At 41.5% G+C, this 18648-nt stretch overlaps 1 protein-coding gene across 7 annotated transcripts in view; it reads right to left on the bottom strand.

Annotated features, from left to right (window-relative positions):
• Positions 1-18648, bottom strand: part of pard3ab (par-3 family cell polarity regulator alpha, b) — a 285627-nt gene that overhangs the window by 157510 nt on the left and 109469 nt on the right. For 5 of the 7 annotated variants that reach the window (XM_085439578.1, XM_085439579.1, XM_085439583.1 and 2 more), the window contains exons 6-9: positions 11040-11128; positions 9027-9110; positions 4643-4768; positions 2340-2749 (exon numbers count right to left, since the gene is read on the bottom strand). In XM_085439578.1, coding sequence (XP_085295704.1) covers positions 2340-2749; positions 4643-4768; positions 9027-9110; positions 11040-11128 — 709 coding nt within the window. Of the gene's footprint in view, positions 1-2339; positions 2750-4642; positions 4769-9026; positions 9111-11039; positions 11129-11893; positions 12208-18648 lie in introns of those variants that run through there. The other 2 variants (XM_085439584.1, XM_085439581.1) reach the window with 2 other exon arrangements.

Raw genomic sequence — 18648 nt, 5'->3', positions numbered from 1 at the left:
CCTGCAACCTCGTACGAGTGCATCATTATGAGCCATTAGGAACGCAGGTCTCTGTCTCATATTATCCATATTCCTAGCAGACAAACAAACTATTTCCTATTATTGGGCAACTTGAAGTTGCAGGAAATGAAGAGAAATCCTCTACCCTGTCAGCACAGCACTTAAGTAGGTTTGTGGTGAATAATTAAAGTAGTTTGTACATTGCAGGGCAATGAAAATGCATGCTTTTAAAGTCTCAGTTTGAACCAGTCAATAATTACACGCAATTATGTTGTGCCAATAAGAAAGTTCAGCCTGAAGAAATGTAATACTTTTGCTTGATTTTTAATTGGAAATTGAAAAACAACCTGGGTCAAAAAAAACAACACGCATTACACAACAAGGTTAGGGAGCGGGTAACCAGAACTTTTCATCTGCAAATGCAATGCAGCTCTAAACCTTTCTACACAAAACCTGCAGGTCCAGAACAGAAACGTCTAAATGAGCAGGACCGGACAACTGCAGATACTGCAGGTAAAAAAAAAGCAGTGAATTAAAACTGAACTGAGCATTTACGGTCGTGAGTGGATGTCTGACACAGAGTTCTCTGCAGCATGTGTGAAGGAAAAAACAGCACAATGTCTGGTGTATTTCTCCAGATAATCAACATACTTGAGTAACTTCTCCCACATAAAGATTACTGTACAAGTGCTCAGAACTTGTGATCGTGTGATATGTTTCTGTAAATAAACCATTTGAACAGATATGTGTGTCAAAAAAAGTTAATATAAGAACAATGAGGAGCATTTTTGCTGTATAGGGGTTTTGGCCTTAATCCCCCCTGCCTGTCTGAATGAGCCGATGAAAAGAATAGCACAACACTTAGCCATCCTGTTTCACATCCTCTACCTAATCCCCTGCATTGATGAGCCAATCAACTTCCCGCAGACATTCGAGGTGCGGCATTAAACTCACCGGTAAATGCTTGTAGAGTTCCTGGCTTTAAACAGGGAGGAGGATCTTTAAAACTCCCATTAGCTTGATTAAGACATACCTAAGCAATTTCCTGTGCAGAAATAAGATTCTGTGATTGATTTTGATACTCCCTGGGATTTGCAAGGAGCCTGGTGTCTGATTCAAGCACATAAGAAATGCAGGAGCTTAATCTGCGCTCAAAGCTGTAGGCTTAAGTCGGTACTCAAAACAAAACAGATGAGCCAAACAGCCTCTTGGGAATCACTGTTAATCCATGTAAGTGTCTGCTCCAACAACAGCAAACAAAGGTGGAATGAGAAAAGATAACATCTTTGACTGTGAACATAGCAGATCTCCTGCCATATCATGCACAGAATGCAGCGTTTTCACAAGTGTTTTGTCAGCGAGAGGGCAGATGAGGATGAGAAGAGTGAAAAAAACCTGACAGAAGAATGGATGGTAAGAACTGTGAGTCAGGAATTTTTAAAAAGCAGCTGGACGTTTTTATGTTTTATGTTCTGGCTTGATTCCCGCCCCATGAGAGAGGACAGGTTTGGGTGAAAACTTCAACGGGCATATGGTGCAGCCCTGTCAGACTCTTTGCTGTGGCATTTGACAGTGCACGGGGACGAGCGGCTGCTTAGCAACAAGCTCTCTGGCCCTGAGACCTGGCACCGACACCTGGAATCCTGTTGGCAGAGGTTTGCACCACCTGTGTCCACTGTCAGTCAAAGCGTACACCAGGATCCCTGCAGCTTTGCAGTCCTAACGTCGCCTGTTGCTCCACATTTCCATCTAAGCAGATGCTGTTTGCTTTTATCACCCACTTTTTCACATCTTACATCAGTACGGATAGCTCTGGATGGGGTTTTTAAGCCTCTTACAGCCTCGTTCACATATTCCACGCTTCCGTGCTTGAACCATCTTCCAACAGTGTTCCTACACTTGCTTGCAAGGAATCGGGAAGCTGCTTGTTTATTGGGTAGAAATAAAAAGGTTAGACTGATGCTGTGTATTCCTCTAAATCTTAAAAAGCCAGAGAAATGCACAGCACGAGAAGAGACTCACAGATCCTCTGGAAAGAGTCTCAGTATGCTTCAAAAACAACACCAAACCCAACCCTTTTACAGCCGCTAGGATGACTTTGCTTTTTTCTTCCTCAGAAACAATAAAGATCTTTTCTGATGATGAAAGCTCCAAATGTTTTTGTGGATCATGTGTTAATATTTACTTAACAATGAAAAACTTAACCTCATGACATTCTAAGACATAATTAATGTTAATAATAAGCTTATGAGACTAGTTATGGTTTATGATCTATTATCTTTGAGTTGAAACCATCACTAAGGCAGAGTTTGTGCGTTTTTGTGGAGATCTCTCCTCACCTTTCTTTAGCTGAATGCTGAGCCTCCTCCCGACTTTTTTCGTATAGCCTCCTGCTGGCGTGGAATTCATCCCCTTCTGCGGTGAATGGGCGTGACCTGTCGGGGGCTTGGCCGCAGAAACCGCGGGGTGAAGCAGAGGGGGGTAACCGTCAGTCGGCTCTGAGAGCACATGGGGGTACGGCTGGGAGTGTGGGTGCGTTTGGGAACCGTGCCGGGACATCCGCTGTGGCGTGTGGTCGATGCCTGACACAGTGCTGCCGCTGAGGGAGTCGGGGCTGAAACGGCCCGAGGCGTACACGGGGTTCCTCTCAGCGTGGGACAGCTGCTCGTAGTGGGCCTTCATCGATGACGGCACCACGTGGAACATGATGACCGGAGAGCGCATGGCTTGACGGAACATATTCTGGGCTCTGGGATAAAGACAGTGGGAGGAAATTTGCCAGTTTTACGATGGTTTAAGGACATGGAGAGAACAAAGGATAGACACACAGGCAAAACTCAACATACTTAACAATCAAGTGCAATACTTGTCTGTACAAACTTGCCAAGTGGAGCACTCCATCTACCCAATGTCTCTCAAACACACACACCCAGTCGTACTATATATAAAATCCATCTTCGCCCACCTGAACATTCTGACATGTTAATTAATACTCATTGCCAGCGTGAGCGGCTCTAGAAAGTGACTGAACCCTCCCCAACAGCTCCATCGCATAATCCCCTCATTTGGCTCCAGATGAAGGAGACCTCCAGTCGTCGAATACTTTGCAGAAAATCCTCTTTTAAAACCCCTTCGGTCTGAGCTCGTGTACATTAGGTGTGAATGGAAACTTATGTTGGCTGTCAGCGCCCTGTAAAACCAAAGCCTTGTTAGCGCCACCTGTTTCAATAAAGCAAACGTGGGTCCCCTGACAGCTGAACAGACGTTTGAGAAAATGCTAGGCCGCGAGAATTTCTATCGCTCCCCCTCCATCCCCAGACCGATAACCAAAAGTCGCGCTGCCGAAGAATTTCTTTGTGAAATTCCGGGCCTCTTTTCCCAGCTACCAACAACCTTCCCTCAGGGGGACGGTCTCGTCACGGTGTCTTTACAATTTCAGGCTGGATCGAGTGTCGGAGGAGATGTAGTCTGCCCCCTTATGAAAATAAATAACAAGAGCAACTGTTGCACTAATGCACTTGTCGCAACACTATGTATGGAAGCTTTATTCCCACCCATCACATAACTTGTGGCTCCAACTGTGGGAATGGCTGGAACATGACAACATGACCGGGATCCAGGAGTTTGTTGGTTCACCCAAATTATTCTTATATACCTCCACTCATACTTTTGGTGCAACTGCTCAATTTCTACCCAGTAAACAGATCTGACAGCATATTCCTGGTATTATCAACACAGGAATTCTGTGTCATGTAAGAGATAATACTAAAGTAAAATCCCATTAATCTCCATTATAATGAGGTGGTAGCAAAAGTCTCAAAGCCTGAACTTATCAGAAACCAACCAATATGATCTGTGTGACTAGATTCTGATTTTATTAGTTTGTTAAATGGGGAAATATATGTTTGACTCTTTACGTTTCGAGGAACGGTTAAATCCACCAAGACGCATCTATACATGGTCACATGTGGGTGGTACTTTGCATAATAGGTGTCTTACATAACGTTCATCAGTTTGGAGCAGCTTATTGCATTTAAAACATGCATATACTTTTCGTATAAATGTAATGCTGGCAAAAAAACATCGCAAACAAAAAAGCATCGCTGCATTGCAGATATTGCATGTACTGTATACACAGCATATAGGTTCTCATGCATCGTACGGGATCTAGAAAATGGGTGGATGTGTGAGTTTGGTTAGGCAGGGAATAAAAGCAGGAGACATGAACAGCACTGAAAAAGGAGAAGCTGTGAATTTTAGGAGATTTATTCCCATTCCTTCTGACAGAAGAAAAGAGAAAGTAGTGAGAGTAGGAGTCCAGTAGAGCTGTTACTGTTACTGAAACACAAGGGAATAAAGGCTAAGAGGACTGCAGGAACGACTTGAGGAATTGAGGCTCTGACCTACAGGAGTTAAGTAGGGAAAGGTTAGCTTAGCACAGTGACAGGCAGCAGAGGAGACTGTGCGCCGGCAGGAGAGGGAGTAAAATAGGCATGAGGAGAGAGGAGAGCAGCCAAAAAAAGAAGAAGAATGTTTCAGACTATGGGTATAAAAAGCTAGGGATGGTGCGAAAAAGCCATTCACACAGGAAGACCAGGGATCAGCAGAGCTCAACAACGGCTCCCGTGAGCTGCAGTCTTACTGTTCAAATCTGATGTTTCGCAGGTCTCCGTTATTGATACGGACGATACAGTCGTTCTCCTGGAAGAGGCCCTGCTGCTCGGCCTTCCCTCCTCTCTCCAGACGCTTGACCAACAAGCCAAGAGTCCTGAAATGTTCAGAAGTTCATGTCAAGAGGATGCAGTGTCTGTGGACTCAACATGGCTGTTAAAACACTGTGGCCTGCACAGCCGGGTGAAGAATACACTAGGACTTTTTTGCACACTGTATAAAAGCTGGCTAAGAGTCTTTGTCCTTGTGAGGGGTTATAAAATCTTCGCTTTGATATTCGATATAGTTTAGATTATTCTGACCACAGAAAATAATTCTCTTTTTTATTTTAACAATCCCTCTTCCCGTGGCCAGATGGTTATTCAAGAATCATCAATGTGAAGCTAATGAAAAGCCCTTTTTTTGGCAAAAAAGACAGCTATGCCTAATTGCTGCCTCTGCTTCATCATGCAGTACTAGTGAAGAGAGCACAGTGTGGTCCTGTCATTTGCATCATCAGTGTACCAATGAGGCTTATGAGAGAAAATAGTCGCATCACATCAGGGTGCTTTAGAGGCTGTGTGTGGGGGAGGCATCTATTCAAAGGCAATCAACACATTCAAAACCTCAAATGTAGTTCTGGTCGGGTTGACGCTTTGCATGTGTTAATTTTCGAAACTCTTAAGCTCCTCTGTCCTTTTTCTGAATACAAAGTAAACAGAGTGGTTTCTGAGAGGAATAAAAAAACAACAGTATTAAAGACTGATGGCAGACAGTAGCTGGTATATCACGCTGTAGCTCTTCAGCCATGCTGAGCTTCAACACTTGTCGCTCTGTAATCCAGTGTGGCAAACTGGCTTATGACTCCCCGCACAGCCACAGCGAGGGGCTAACTTCACCTGAAAGGGCGCTTTTTGGATTATAGACCAGAGAACGAGGAAGAAAATCAGCTATGGGTAGGGAAGACGGCGCGACCCTAATCGAGTCTTCTTCGGCATACAGCCCGTGTCTGAGAGCATCAAGGATTTTTCGAGGGTAGTGTGAGCGAGTGTTGCCTAGGTAAATTGGGTTGATTTTAGGCTTTAATACTTGCCCTCGCCTCGGGTTTATAACTCAATATGAATGAGAATGTGATTACTCCGGGGGGCAGAAAAGTTCAGGAGTTGAAAAAGTTCAGAGACAATTCGGCTGATTGAATTTGAGTGAGAACACAATGTGATTTGCTGTGGAGGGGCCCATTTCTCTGATGAAAGCTGGGCATCTTAATCTTGGTGAACCACCCAAACTGACATTTCCCCAATAGCAGAAAAGCACATTATAAATGTGCTTTTAGGCTGATTACATTGGGCAGAGAGAAAAGTGATATGATCTTGATTTTCAATAAAGTACAACGGAGACTTTACAGTCAGTGATGGCATTTGGGAGTCTTAGTTTAGACTGATACGTAGAGGAAGTCTGGGAATAGGGCTGTTCGATATCGGATGACGATATAAAATCATCTATCGTTTCATTTTATGCTATCGTTTGTTTTGTGGTGTCGCAAAATAAACTGTTTACGGCAATATTTTTTCATCGTTTGGATGGTCACTGTAGTGGCTATATTTCTTAAAGTTCTCTCTTTCTCTTATATTTAATATAACCACATTACGGACGGACAAGTCCGCGTGTTTATTTTCCACATAAACCTTTCACAATAGAGCTCAAGATCCTGTTGAGACTTTTCAAAATAAACTGAAAATACGTGAAAGAGTATGCAGCGTGTTTACGGATGAGAAGCAAAAAAGAGGCGTCAGGTGCTAAAAAATAAACCTTAGACTCAAACGTTAGAACAGGCTGTTCCCCGCAGCACGCCGTGTAATAAATACTCACAAAGAAAACGGCGGCCGTTACAACTTATGTCTAAAAATGTGTCGTTTTATGCATCGGTTAAAACACTCGACTCCAGGTACACGACGCACAGCTGGAAACACTTCAGGCAAGTCGAACTGCAACTGCCCGAGATTCACAGAATTTACAGAAAATGTTACATTTTTGTGATTTATATCGTTAGCGGGACGATAGATGTCTTATATCAGGATATGAGATTTTGGTCATAGCGCACAGCCCTATCTGGGAATGTGCGGGGCTGCGGTTGGCTGGTGGGAAAATATCTGAGACAGGAAATACCTTGGCACTATGACATTATATTAGACCTAAATAACCTGGTCAGTGCTGGGGTTTATGCTTTTTTTTATTTTTTTAAGGTCTACATGTAAACTTCAGCTTTAAAACTATGCAGACAGCTAGCTGCAGGGGTTTGGCTCTATAGTTTTGTTATAACCTCAAAGGCATTCATGATGTGGATCTTCAAAAACCAGATGTGAAATTCCACTAATTCCTTCAGAGTTTCGTTCCATGTGCGCTTCTGAATGAGAGCGTATAGATGTGTGTGTTGAGTGCACTGCTCAGTGTATTCTTTAAATAATGTAAAGCTGATGTGACAGCAGCCACAGAGAAATAAAACGGTCACCTGCAAACCCCAAACAGCCATGATTAATCACTGTAAACTGGCAAATTGCTTCATGATGCCGGCATGAAAACCACTGTGGTCGCGCATGTGTGTGTGCGTGCTTGTCATTCAGCCTGTATGAGTGATGAAGTTATTACACTTTGCCACCAAAGAGGAATGTGTGGCATGCATGGGCATTACTGTGAGGGAGTGTTTCTGAGGTAATGCAGCCCGCTTCTCTCCAGGGGTTTTGCAAAAAATCAAAAAGGCCAAATTAACACATTTCGTGACATTTGTTACCAGAAACCAAATTCTACCAAAGAGAATTTCTTTTATGAGACTACAATAAGGCTGACAAGTCATCAGCTAAAGTGGGCAATTTTCTTTTTTCCTATTTTCTTTTCTTAAATATAAAACCTGTCAGACGTGTGCCAGTGGCAAAAACTAAAACTATAAGTGAAAAGATATATTTAAAAAGAAAAGAAAGGCAGAGACCAAATGTTTGCAAAAAATCCTAATTAAACGCAGCCGATTAGCAGAAAGAATTTAACATAATGCTACATGTTATAATTGTGTTCTGCATCGTGTGTTGCTAACACTTTCCTGTGGAACCCCAAATACATAAGAGTCTGATCTTTATAGCGCTTTTGTGTGCTCTGCAGTGCTATCCATCAGTCTAGATAGTTATGTTGTACTTTGGCCAGTTTTTGAGATATTGGCTTTCGAAATGTGATGCAGCACAGCAAAAGCCAGCCAAGCATGAAGACTGAGAATCCAAAAACAGCCGAGCAATGACGCAATCAAGAAAAAACACATTCTTTACATCACCATCTGCAGACATGTCTCAAAACTATGATCAAAAAACGGTTTATTGAACAGTTTCTGATGCATAAACTGCAAATAAACGACTCGATATTTTGCCCCAAGTCGTTGTCCAGCAAACTTTCTCATCTATGAAGGGAAAACACTCGGCTCGGGTGCAAAGTGGACCAGCAACATTTGTCCCCTCTTAGTGAGGCCAAACTGGAAACACTGGAAAAACTGGACTGTGGCCATAGCACAATTTAATTTAAACATAGTGGCGTTTTTAATCAAAGGTACAATACTTTATAAATAAGTTGCCACAAACTAAACCACATTTATAACTAAAGCTTTTAGGCATATTCATGAAGAAATTTTACAATTTTATGACATGCTGTATTAAAAAAAGTAAACAAATATTGGACTTTAGCCTGATTGTTTTGGATTTAATGAAAACTCAAGACCAGTGTGATGGCACAGGGAAAAAAAAGCAAAATCAGCAGGAATGTCTTTATCCAGAATTCATGATCTGCTTACTTAAAGACAAAAAAAATCCCCACAAACTTTGCTATGAGCAGTTACCTACAGGAACTCATTTCTTGCTGTATACATCCGCCTAATGAGGCGCAGCTACTGTAGCTAATCTTACAGCTATTGCTGTCAATATTTACGTCTTGTAACACTGTCATGAATAGATGCATGCAAGTTGGTAGAAGTTGGTTAGAAAGAAAGTTCCAACATGGAACTTGATACATTAAATGTATTTTCTGGCTGTTTGAGCATCATAAGGCTACTGCAGCTGGACTGCAATATATTCAAGAGCAATCAGACAGATGATACTCCAGAACTGGCAACTGGTATCAAAAGAATCTAGATGGATAAAAAGCACTGCAGGTCACAGAACAAAAAAAAGGCTGAATTGGGCTGAATTGGCCCTTTGCGCACACATATTTTAAATATCTAAGACCTTTATGCAAAAACCTGTTAACGTAGTTAAACCCGTGGACACCATGTCTGAATGGCCCTAAGATTTATTTTCTTCTAGCCTGTCTGAAGAGCACAGCGGTTCTGCTCTGGTTATTTTTACCTGCGGTCCCTGCCACTGAAAGGCACCACGTGGATCCCCAGGGGCCCACCGTCGTTTGACACCTCCACCAGTTTGACAATGTCTCTGGGATCGGAGACGGATGAATGACAGAGAGAGACGGGGGTGGGTAGGGGGGTTGGGGAGGAGGTGCGGGGTGGAGATCAGAGGAGAGGGGTGACACCATGTGGGCAAAAATAAAAACAGGAAATGAGGCAATGAAGACAGAAACATTATGACAAGAGCTCAGTGGTGCAAACAAACAAATAAAAATAGAAGTCAGAGGAGACAAAAAGCACAATAAAACAGAGCAATCCAAAGAAATCAAACACATGTACGGGAAAACAAAAAAAAAAGGTTTTCAAAAAAACCCTCACACCCCCAATTCGGACTTAAGATGCTCTTCAGAGGGTGTAATGAGACAAATGCAGTGTGTTTGCTTTTTGGTGCGTGGGACCTTAATCCTACGACACATTAATATCTGTGGAGTGGAAAATTGCCCTTTCAAAGCCGGAATTAAGCTGCATGTAAGCGAATGGGTGCTGTTTGAAGTTGTACACAGTGGGGTAGAAACTGAGTGTTAATTAGAAAGTTCCTAAACCAAATGGTACAGAAAACAATCAAGTCAAATCAATGTAACCGCACCACACAGACACATTTAACATCCACTTATCCAAGAAAGAAATATGTCAAAATTTGAAATTTAACACTGTAGCACTAATAAGTTCCCTAAAGAGGAATTCAGCTTCCTCTGCTCTGCTGGAAAATCTCTTCTGGCAGCACTGAAATGCACAGTCAAACTTGGCAAGAAAAAAAGAAGAAAGGAAGCAACTTCCTGACAAGATGCTGGATCAACATATCAGGTTCCTTGAGAACAAATGGTACATGTTACTCAGATTTGAGAGGTGTGTGCATCAGCGACTTGACAAACAAGATATGTTTGTGCATTTCTGCAGAGGTAGTTTTTTTTTTTTTAAAGCACATCTGATGTCCTTGAGTAAGCAACAAACCAAAACGTTCCAAAAAGTTCTACAAAAAGCTCAAGTTTACTGATGTTTTTGGCTTTTGCATGTAGAAACTGAAAACAGCGACGGGGGAGACCTAATAATGAAAAAACTGACAGAAAGTTGCATTCTTAAAGCATTTATATGTAAATTAGAATGTGTGCTGATATCCATTTAAAAGCAAAGAAAACCCAAAACAGTTCCAGCTATTTGCATTTCTGAGGCTGACCATACACTGGCAAATATTATAAAGATGCAAGATCTAATCCATCCACAGCTTTGATACAACGACTATGATTAGCCCAGGGAAAATGGGCCCCTTACTGACAACTAAGAGGCAGGAGAAACCAGAGTCTCTGGGAAATCACAGGAATAATAATACCATACCTGCATATTAAACTGGAAGCATGCAATGGAGCAAAATAACAAAACAAAACACAGTTGTTAATAACAGAAGCTGAATGGGTTAGTGCGTGGGAGAGCTCTGATGGCGAGACGAGGATCATTTTGCTCCCACAAAAGAGAATTATGTAAATCAGAAAGCAGGGCTGAAAATGAGATTTTTGACAAACAAACCTCGGCTACAATATAGAACCTGCTGCTTTCGCTTTATGTGAAGAAAGCAAGCGGAGAACAGATTTACAACGGTCAACTCTGAAGAGATATTCTAGTCTCGAACAACCAAAGTTGTTACTTCTTCGTGTTAGGTTGTGTCCATCATACTTAACACTGCACGTACCAGGTTGCTGAGATGAGGAAACAGTATCGCAGTATTAGCAAGACATCAGGCGCTGGCTTACAGAGGTGTGGCGACACCACAAATATTGCAAGTTTCAGCCAATACATTTAGTTTAAACACACATAATTCAATGTATAGTGCAATTATTGACCAGCAAAGGTTGAATGATCTTCTGGTCAGAGTTACTTGGAGAGGATGAGATTGACAAAGCTGCGCGTCCTCTACAACCATCATTCTAGCGAAGGCAAAGACGCTGATCAGCGAGTGACTTACTCTAGTGACCTCACAGCAGTGTGGTCAATGGAGTCAGCTCGGCCAACAGGCTCAATCCGTCCGTTTTCTTCTTCTCTTGCCGCTTCCTCCTGGAACGAAACAAAAGGAGAGAAAAAAGAAGAATTTGGTGTGAGTGACACTCAAAAAGCACAAGAAGACTTGAGCCTGAATCTCTTTTACATAAACAGATTAATCTGAAACATTCAGCTCAGCCACCAGATTACAAGTGTGAGGTAGATGAATCCTGTTTTAGTTCAAGGACTGAATGATGTCCATACGACTGTTGGCAACACACACCCATGACTAAATGTCTGCAGGATGAAACCGCATACACAATTTTCCAGTTTCTCTTGCCAGCCAATGAAGTGGTTGACAGTCACTCACATTATCTATGCTTTACAGAAAAATGATGTTGTCAACAGGCTACACAGCATTTTCTGCCACTCCAGTTGGTCCATATGTCACACTGGGCACTCGTGCTCGGCCATGAGTTGGCCAACGTTCACGTCAGTTGAATGCAGTCCAAGAAGCGTATGGTTTCTCACAGACCTCAGAGATGTGCGGCTATGATCTAGCAGCAGGTTTTCAAGACAGACTTCAGAGATCAGGAATGCATAACCGGCGTGTCAACGTGTTGAAAATGTGTCAAGTTAGAGAACCGAACCTCCGTTATATCTTCAGGACCTAGTGTCATTTCCTAGTTGGTACAACAAACAGACAAGACCACGATCAACGCTGCTGGATTAGGCCATTTACGAGCCAATATTCCTCACCCATCTTGTTTCCTGCCTTTCTGTTTGCATGCTGACACAAAAACAGTGCCGTCCACCACCCAAAAAGTCTTAAATGCAAACCTGATGTGGCCAAGAGGAGCAGACCAGAGGAGGTTTTCCACAGCCATAAAAATACATGCCCTTTACAGCCGTACGCCATCAAAATTACATCGTCTTTGTTCTCTTCTTGTATTAACTGTGGACACTTTGTGCGTGTCAGTTTGGACAGGGAACTTGACATTCATGACACACACGCGTGCACAAACACACACAAGGTGCACCGAGAGGAGAAAAATGAGAAGCAGAGAAAGAAGGTCATTAAAATTTCAGGGCGACATTGGAGAGGAGAGAGGAGCGAGCGGCCGCGGCAGCAGAGGCGCAGGCCTCCCCGGCAACTGGCCTCATCAGTATGAAAATGAGCCTGCTGTTACCGTGGCTGCTGTACGGTTGCCATGACACTTTGGTTGCCTTGAGGACATGGAGCTACAGGGCAGCACACGAGTGTAAGCATGAGTGTGAAGAACTTTCGGCTGCTGTCTTTTAATTTAAGTCGTCTTCTGCCAGCCCGAAGTGCTGACTGTAACAGTGAAAACAGAAAAGTCAACAAACGTGACAAATGCAGTATACGCATTATTTACAAACAGACAAAAACCTGAATTGTCAAGGACTCTAGATAGTTAGAAAAGTTACAGGAATTTAGATATTAATTAAATGTCTTTTTATATTTACAGGGATACACACCTGGGACTCTGAGGACGTACATTTCTTTTATTTTACACCTTGTTTTGTTTTGGTCTATGCCATCCAGGGACCAGGTTAGGAATAAGCGTTCAAACACTAATGACTAATGCTGAAATCTAATGCGTCTCATACTTGGTGAAATCGTACAATTCTGGGACTCCACCCATTAAAACCACTGAGCACCTCTAATTGAAATTTAGCTCATTTCACCATGCCCACCTCTAAATTTCCCAGTGCACTCCCAGTCTTCCTGCTAATAAAGTGTGGCTGTGTGGAGCTTTAAACCAGACAACCTCTGTGCCAAACTGACCCAACTTCAATGTCAGGGCCAATCGCTGGCGATTTGACTAATACACTGAGACAAAACCACACTAGGAGCATAAGCATTGCTTTGCACTGAACTTTGCACCCTGAATTCTTCCAGGTTAGTCCATCAGCACCAAGATTTACTTTAACCTCATGAAAAACCTTTGGCCAAACCATCACATACAATTATTTCATCATGCAGTGGGAAACACTGATGAAAAACAGCATCTTTTACACCACATGAGCAAAACCACTGCTGACCACATTGCTTTTAGCAAGATTTGGTTTTGGTCACAGATTTGGCTACCTGTGACCGTTTTCTATTCTAAATTTGAAGAGATGCATAAAGCTTAAACGTTTTGATCCATAGACATTCAGCTTTCTGTTTCAGGATTTAGTTTTTCTTCATATCAGCTTTGGCACTCGACTTCCCTGCCACTTATAGCAGGGATCATCACACATCAGCTCCTTGTTTCAGCGTCGAAAGAGGCTTTTTCTAGCCCTCTAGCAACTGTTCAGAAAATCCCCTACCAAAAAAAGTACTGCTTTGCAAAAATTGTAATTGTAGTTGAGCTAACTGCAGAACAAACGTTTCGCAAGAAATAAAAAAAGGGCTTACTTCTAACATTATTTCTGAAAATCCCTGAATCCCCCCAAAACAAGGTATTGAAAACATCATCATTAGTGTAATAACACAAAGTATAAATAACGCGCTTTTTACATCGAAGCCATTAGCCAGCTAACCTCTCCATGCAACATTTATTTAGCATCCAAGTCAACTTTTTATTCATTCCACTGACTCTCTCTGGGTTTTTGTACAAGACATGATATATGCTACATACAGTGCAGAATAGCGCAGGACAGTCTTATGTCTCATCGCTGTTTTGCCCAATTTGTGTGTGAACAAGCTGTGCAACACAATGCAGTTTACACAACCACCACCAACATTAATACAATTGATTTATTTATTTAAATGATTGGAATCACTGATCTTCCATCACATATGCATCGATAAACAACAGCAAACATGTTAGACATGCTGACAATTTGTAATCCATCCATCCCCCTTACAGTAGTGCAGCACTTACAACTTAGACAACTGCATCATAAATGCAATAAAGTTTCAGTGCTATATTCTGCAACTTTTAGTGTGGCTGTATCTAATAATATTCAATATTCTCTGCATCATCAAATAAGAAATTTAGTTCAAAAATGGCTCAATGAAGAAGAACATTAAAGTGTTCTGCCTCAGTCTCCTGGATACAGAGTTGATAATATAAGCACTATGGGGAACACTATAAAGAAGCCAGCGTGGCTCTTAAAAGAGCTCTCTCTGATCGGTGGAGAGAAGCACCGAATTCCAAGTTTTTTACATGATCATAAAGAAGTTATGTAATAATAATAATATTTTAAAAGAGAACATTCTAATGTGTCATTTTGACATTGCAGAAAAACTCTTCTATAAAATGGTGCAAACCTATGATCTAATCCTCCACTGAATATTTGCCAAAACCATGCAGCCTTGTTCATGTGCGCATTAGAAAGAAAACACACAAAAACCAGAGCAAAAAACCCAGCAGGCAGAGAAACAATAGCACCTCAGAGCGCCTAGTCCTAATACTATTCAACACTTATCAGGAGATGAGGAAGTGAGGCAGGGGGACATCAGAGGGGGGAGAGGAGTCGCTATCTGGGGAAGACCAAATGAGATCCACATTCATCACAGCACACGCTGTTTTATTTCATTAGAGGAACAAAATGAGAGACATTTATAAAAGACAAAGTGTGCCGGGAAGAATGTATTAACAACATCATATTATTCATTCATGGCAACTCCCATGGGCTAATGTGCATAGATGGATTTGCCAGTTGTCGTCAAATAACATCAACACAATAGAAAGTTTACTAGTGAAACATGGATAACGCCATCTGCTGATGAACTTTCTGTGAAATGACTGAAAGCTTCAAAAGAGATGATGGGAAGAGACGTGCAATTAAAAAAAAAAAAAGGAAGTACTCGCTGTAAAGAAAAAAAAACAAAAAAAAATCGTTTTTCTCAGACAATTTTGGCGACAACTTGATTCGACCGGTTTAATGGAACAAATTTTTTTTTTACTTCGGCATCCTTTTCAGAAGTCCAGCTGGAGACACTCTGAGAGGCATCGCCACACTTTGCAAACCACACAATCAAGACATCGCCCATTCCCGTTGCTGGGAGGGGGCCGAGCGAGCAAAGCAAAGGATAGAAGCATTAATAATTCAGGGTCGAGTTGGGGGGTTAATGGCTAGCAGGCAGACAGGCAGGTACGAGGGCCGGCGGCCGATGTGTTTTCCAGCCGAGTCAGTTTGTTTCCTGGATGTGGAAAAGTAGAGGCAGGCAGGCAGTTTTCAGGCCCGGGGGCTCATTAAAGATTAATAGGAGAATCCATTGGGGTCTGTCCTTTCTATCTCTCAGACTAAATGAAGTGGTCTGCACCTGGTGTGTATGCATGGGAGGGAGACTGAGTGGAGTATTGCTGCACTTTAATGAAGTGTTGCCCACTCCCCTGTCCTGCCACTTTGACCATACTGTCACTTACGAACTGATGCGAATGCACACATAAACACACACATAAACACACACGCAGACAGATAGAGGAGTGAGTGTTATTTGCAGAAACGAGTACAACTTTCTGAAGACGCTAACACAAATCTGCAGAGACCAAATGTAAACATTTTGACGTGGCAGAAATGTTAAATGTGACGGTGAAGCGTAAATGTTTAAAATCAGTAACAACCGTAGTTACAGTCATTTGTGGCATCGTACCTGGATCCTTTCATTTCTTTGAAACTCGCATTAAAATTTTAAAATCCCGATCCATTTAAATATGAATGATCGTGTCTCCGGAGTACGGAAAGTTTTTGATCATTAGGTTTGATGTTAAAGCTTCCCATCATAGTGACAACCTCTGAGAAAGACTTCACAGGAAGTGCTTTGAACTGGTGCAGCGGTGAGAAGCGTTGATTTGCTTTGTCAAGCTGACTGTTAGCAGTGCCAATTAAGTCAAGTCAAAGTTTTAAAAAAAGAAAAAAAAGAATCATACAAAGTGGCGCCTCACATAAAAATCAATCTTTGCAAAATGCTGCATTTTTAAAATCAGTAAAAATAAACAGCCGGTTCAGGAATAATGAAATTGCCTTTATGATGGCCTTTAGCAAAGTATAAATAAAGCTTTATTGTTCTTGGCAATTTATTTTTTAGATTTTAAAAACAGAATAAGACTATATCAGGCTGCCTGTGTTCAGTTGCAACCGCTGGTCAACATCCATGACCTGTCAACTTAGGTGGTCTTATATGATTAGTGTTACATACTGGCTACTGTGCAGCAAATATGCAGTTTTAAACAGTAAAATTCAAAAGGGCACTCCTTAAAATCTCAAAAGCCAACGATAAAAATATAAATATATCACAAAATATCATCAAAATATAGCACCTTTTTATTTTCAGTTTCATTATGATACGAGGTCTAAATCTTTACTTTTAAAAACACTTACAAATGAATGGTGCTCATTAATATGTGATTGCCTCTGTTTTATTTCAAAATGTCATAGATACATGCAGTTATATTGCACAGTCCTATTACTTCGATGAACATTCCTTTTCAAGATAACCAATGCTACATTAAAACACAAGCACACAAACATTTATCTGTGTTAACTGGTATCTGTGTCCTCTCCAGCAGAACTCCATATGTTCCCAACCGGATGAAACACTGAACTAAAGACTATAAATTAGCCTTAACCTTTAACCTCTAACCTGAAAGCCACCACACACCATCTGTGGCTGACAGACAGATGAAAGTTAAAGCATTCGGTCTTCTGTGAGCTCAACACAGCTGCTGTAAGCTTTTAAGCTCTTTTTCCCCTCATGGAAAAATCCTGTAACGTTGGAGATAATGATGTGATAGACTTTAAAACAGAGAACTGGTTTGTTAGCATTAGCACTTTGCCTAAAATAACTCAAGCAGAGCAACTCATACACAAGGCGAAAGTGCTTCAATAGAATGAGAATCTTTCCTTAAAGACAGACAATAACAACAACACCACAAAACCACTAATAGTTTCTGGGGCCGTGGCTGTGTGACCCTTTCAGGAGGAAATAAAAACAACAACAACAAAAAACATCTACTCAATTTCTGGGTGAGTTAGACAACAAATACAGACAGCTTCAGATTTTCACCAGAACATTTACTGAAAGTAGAGCTGGGCGATAGAACGATAACGATATGTATCGCGATATAACTTTTACTCGATAGAGAAATTAAGCTATCGCGATAGACCTCGCCGCTCTTGTCCTCAAAAAAAAAAAAAAAAAAAAAAAAAAAAGGTCAGCCAATCCAAATTAAGTAGCGCGGAGCCGAACCAATCACAGCCGCAGCGTCACGTGCCAAGCCGCACGTGTGTTTGTTTGGGAAGCAGCCAGCGGGTAATGGAGGAAATGAGTGTGCCGACTAGAAAAATCAACCGAGCGTGACCGAAGAGAAAACAGATGATGGTTCCAATGCCGGAGAGATTGTCGAACGGAAGAGCCATAGAAGTTCCGTAGTGTGAAGGTATTTCGGCTATTTCAAGTCTGACAAAAAAACAGAGTAGCGTGCACTGTAAATTGTGCCGAAAGCAAGTCTGGAAATACAATGAACTGGTGCATGCGTCACACTGTGCGCCACGTTATTGTTTCGGTGAAATGAATTTCTACAATACTGTTAATTCTACTCTCTGCAGTGTTTAAATGCTTACATATACACACAGTTACTGTCCCTCCACACATACGACTCGGTTCTGCTTCTATGCCCCAGCTTTGTTTACTTTTTCCCACCGAGGCTTCTAGACTTCTGATTGGCCAGCATTTCGGCACGGTTAGGAATCTAGCGCCACCTGCTGCTTTGGCATGTTCATAGCAGCGTTTTCCTTCATTTCTGCCTTTATGTGTGGACGGGATTATTTTTTAAAACGAAAATGGAAAATCTCAGTTTTCAAAAATACCCGTGTACGTGTGGACGTAGCCTCAGTCTCTGACTGGAAGCGCTAATTCGTCATTCGGCTTTTGTCAGACTAAAGTAACTGTTAAAACTGTTTGAAAAGCTCAGCTATACAACAAGGAGAGATTGAGAATTTCCTTTTAGTTCTCAGTTTATTTGATATTGACAAAAGTTAGTCAGTTTTGTCTGTTCTTCTGTAAAACAAACTAAGATTTATTTTTAGAATTAATATTTTGTTTCTAAGTGGAATTGACAATTTAGTCTGTTTTGTTTGTTCTATTTTGAAACTTAAACGCTTTAGCGGCTGCCTTTTGTGTAGTTTGCAATATTTGCCTTTATTTATCTGAAAAAGTCTCATGTTCCTTAAGTACATCTACCCTGTTGGACTTATTATGGGGAATAAATATTTAAATAAAAACAAGCTGCTGATTATTTCACATTTTACTTGTGAGCAACGGCACATTTAAATCTTACAAATATAGTTATTTGGCTTATATCGTGATAGATATCGTTATCGCCTGAAATGAAAAAAAAACATATCGTGATATGAAAAAATCTCATATCGCCCAGCTCTACCCTCCACACATACGACTCTGTTCTGCTTCTATGCCGCAGCTTTGTTTACTTTTTCCCACCGAGGCTTCTAGACTTCTGATTGGCCAACATTTCTGCACGGTTAGGAATCTAGCGCCACCTGCTGCTTTGGCATGTTCATAGCAGCGTTTTCCTTCATTTCTGCCTTTATGTGTGGACGGGATTATTTTTTAAAAC

The sequence above is a fragment of the Copadichromis virginalis genome, linkage group LG18 (genome assembly GCF_057382275.1).
Source record: "Copadichromis virginalis isolate Kocher_CV1m ecotype Utaka linkage group LG18, C_Virginalis_male_GT1.1, whole genome shotgun sequence".
NCBI classification, from domain to species: Eukaryota; Metazoa; Chordata; class Actinopteri; order Cichliformes; family Cichlidae; genus Copadichromis; species Copadichromis virginalis.
Note: the sequence above shows the minus strand (reverse complement) of the source record. Positions and strands in the feature narration are given on the sequence as shown.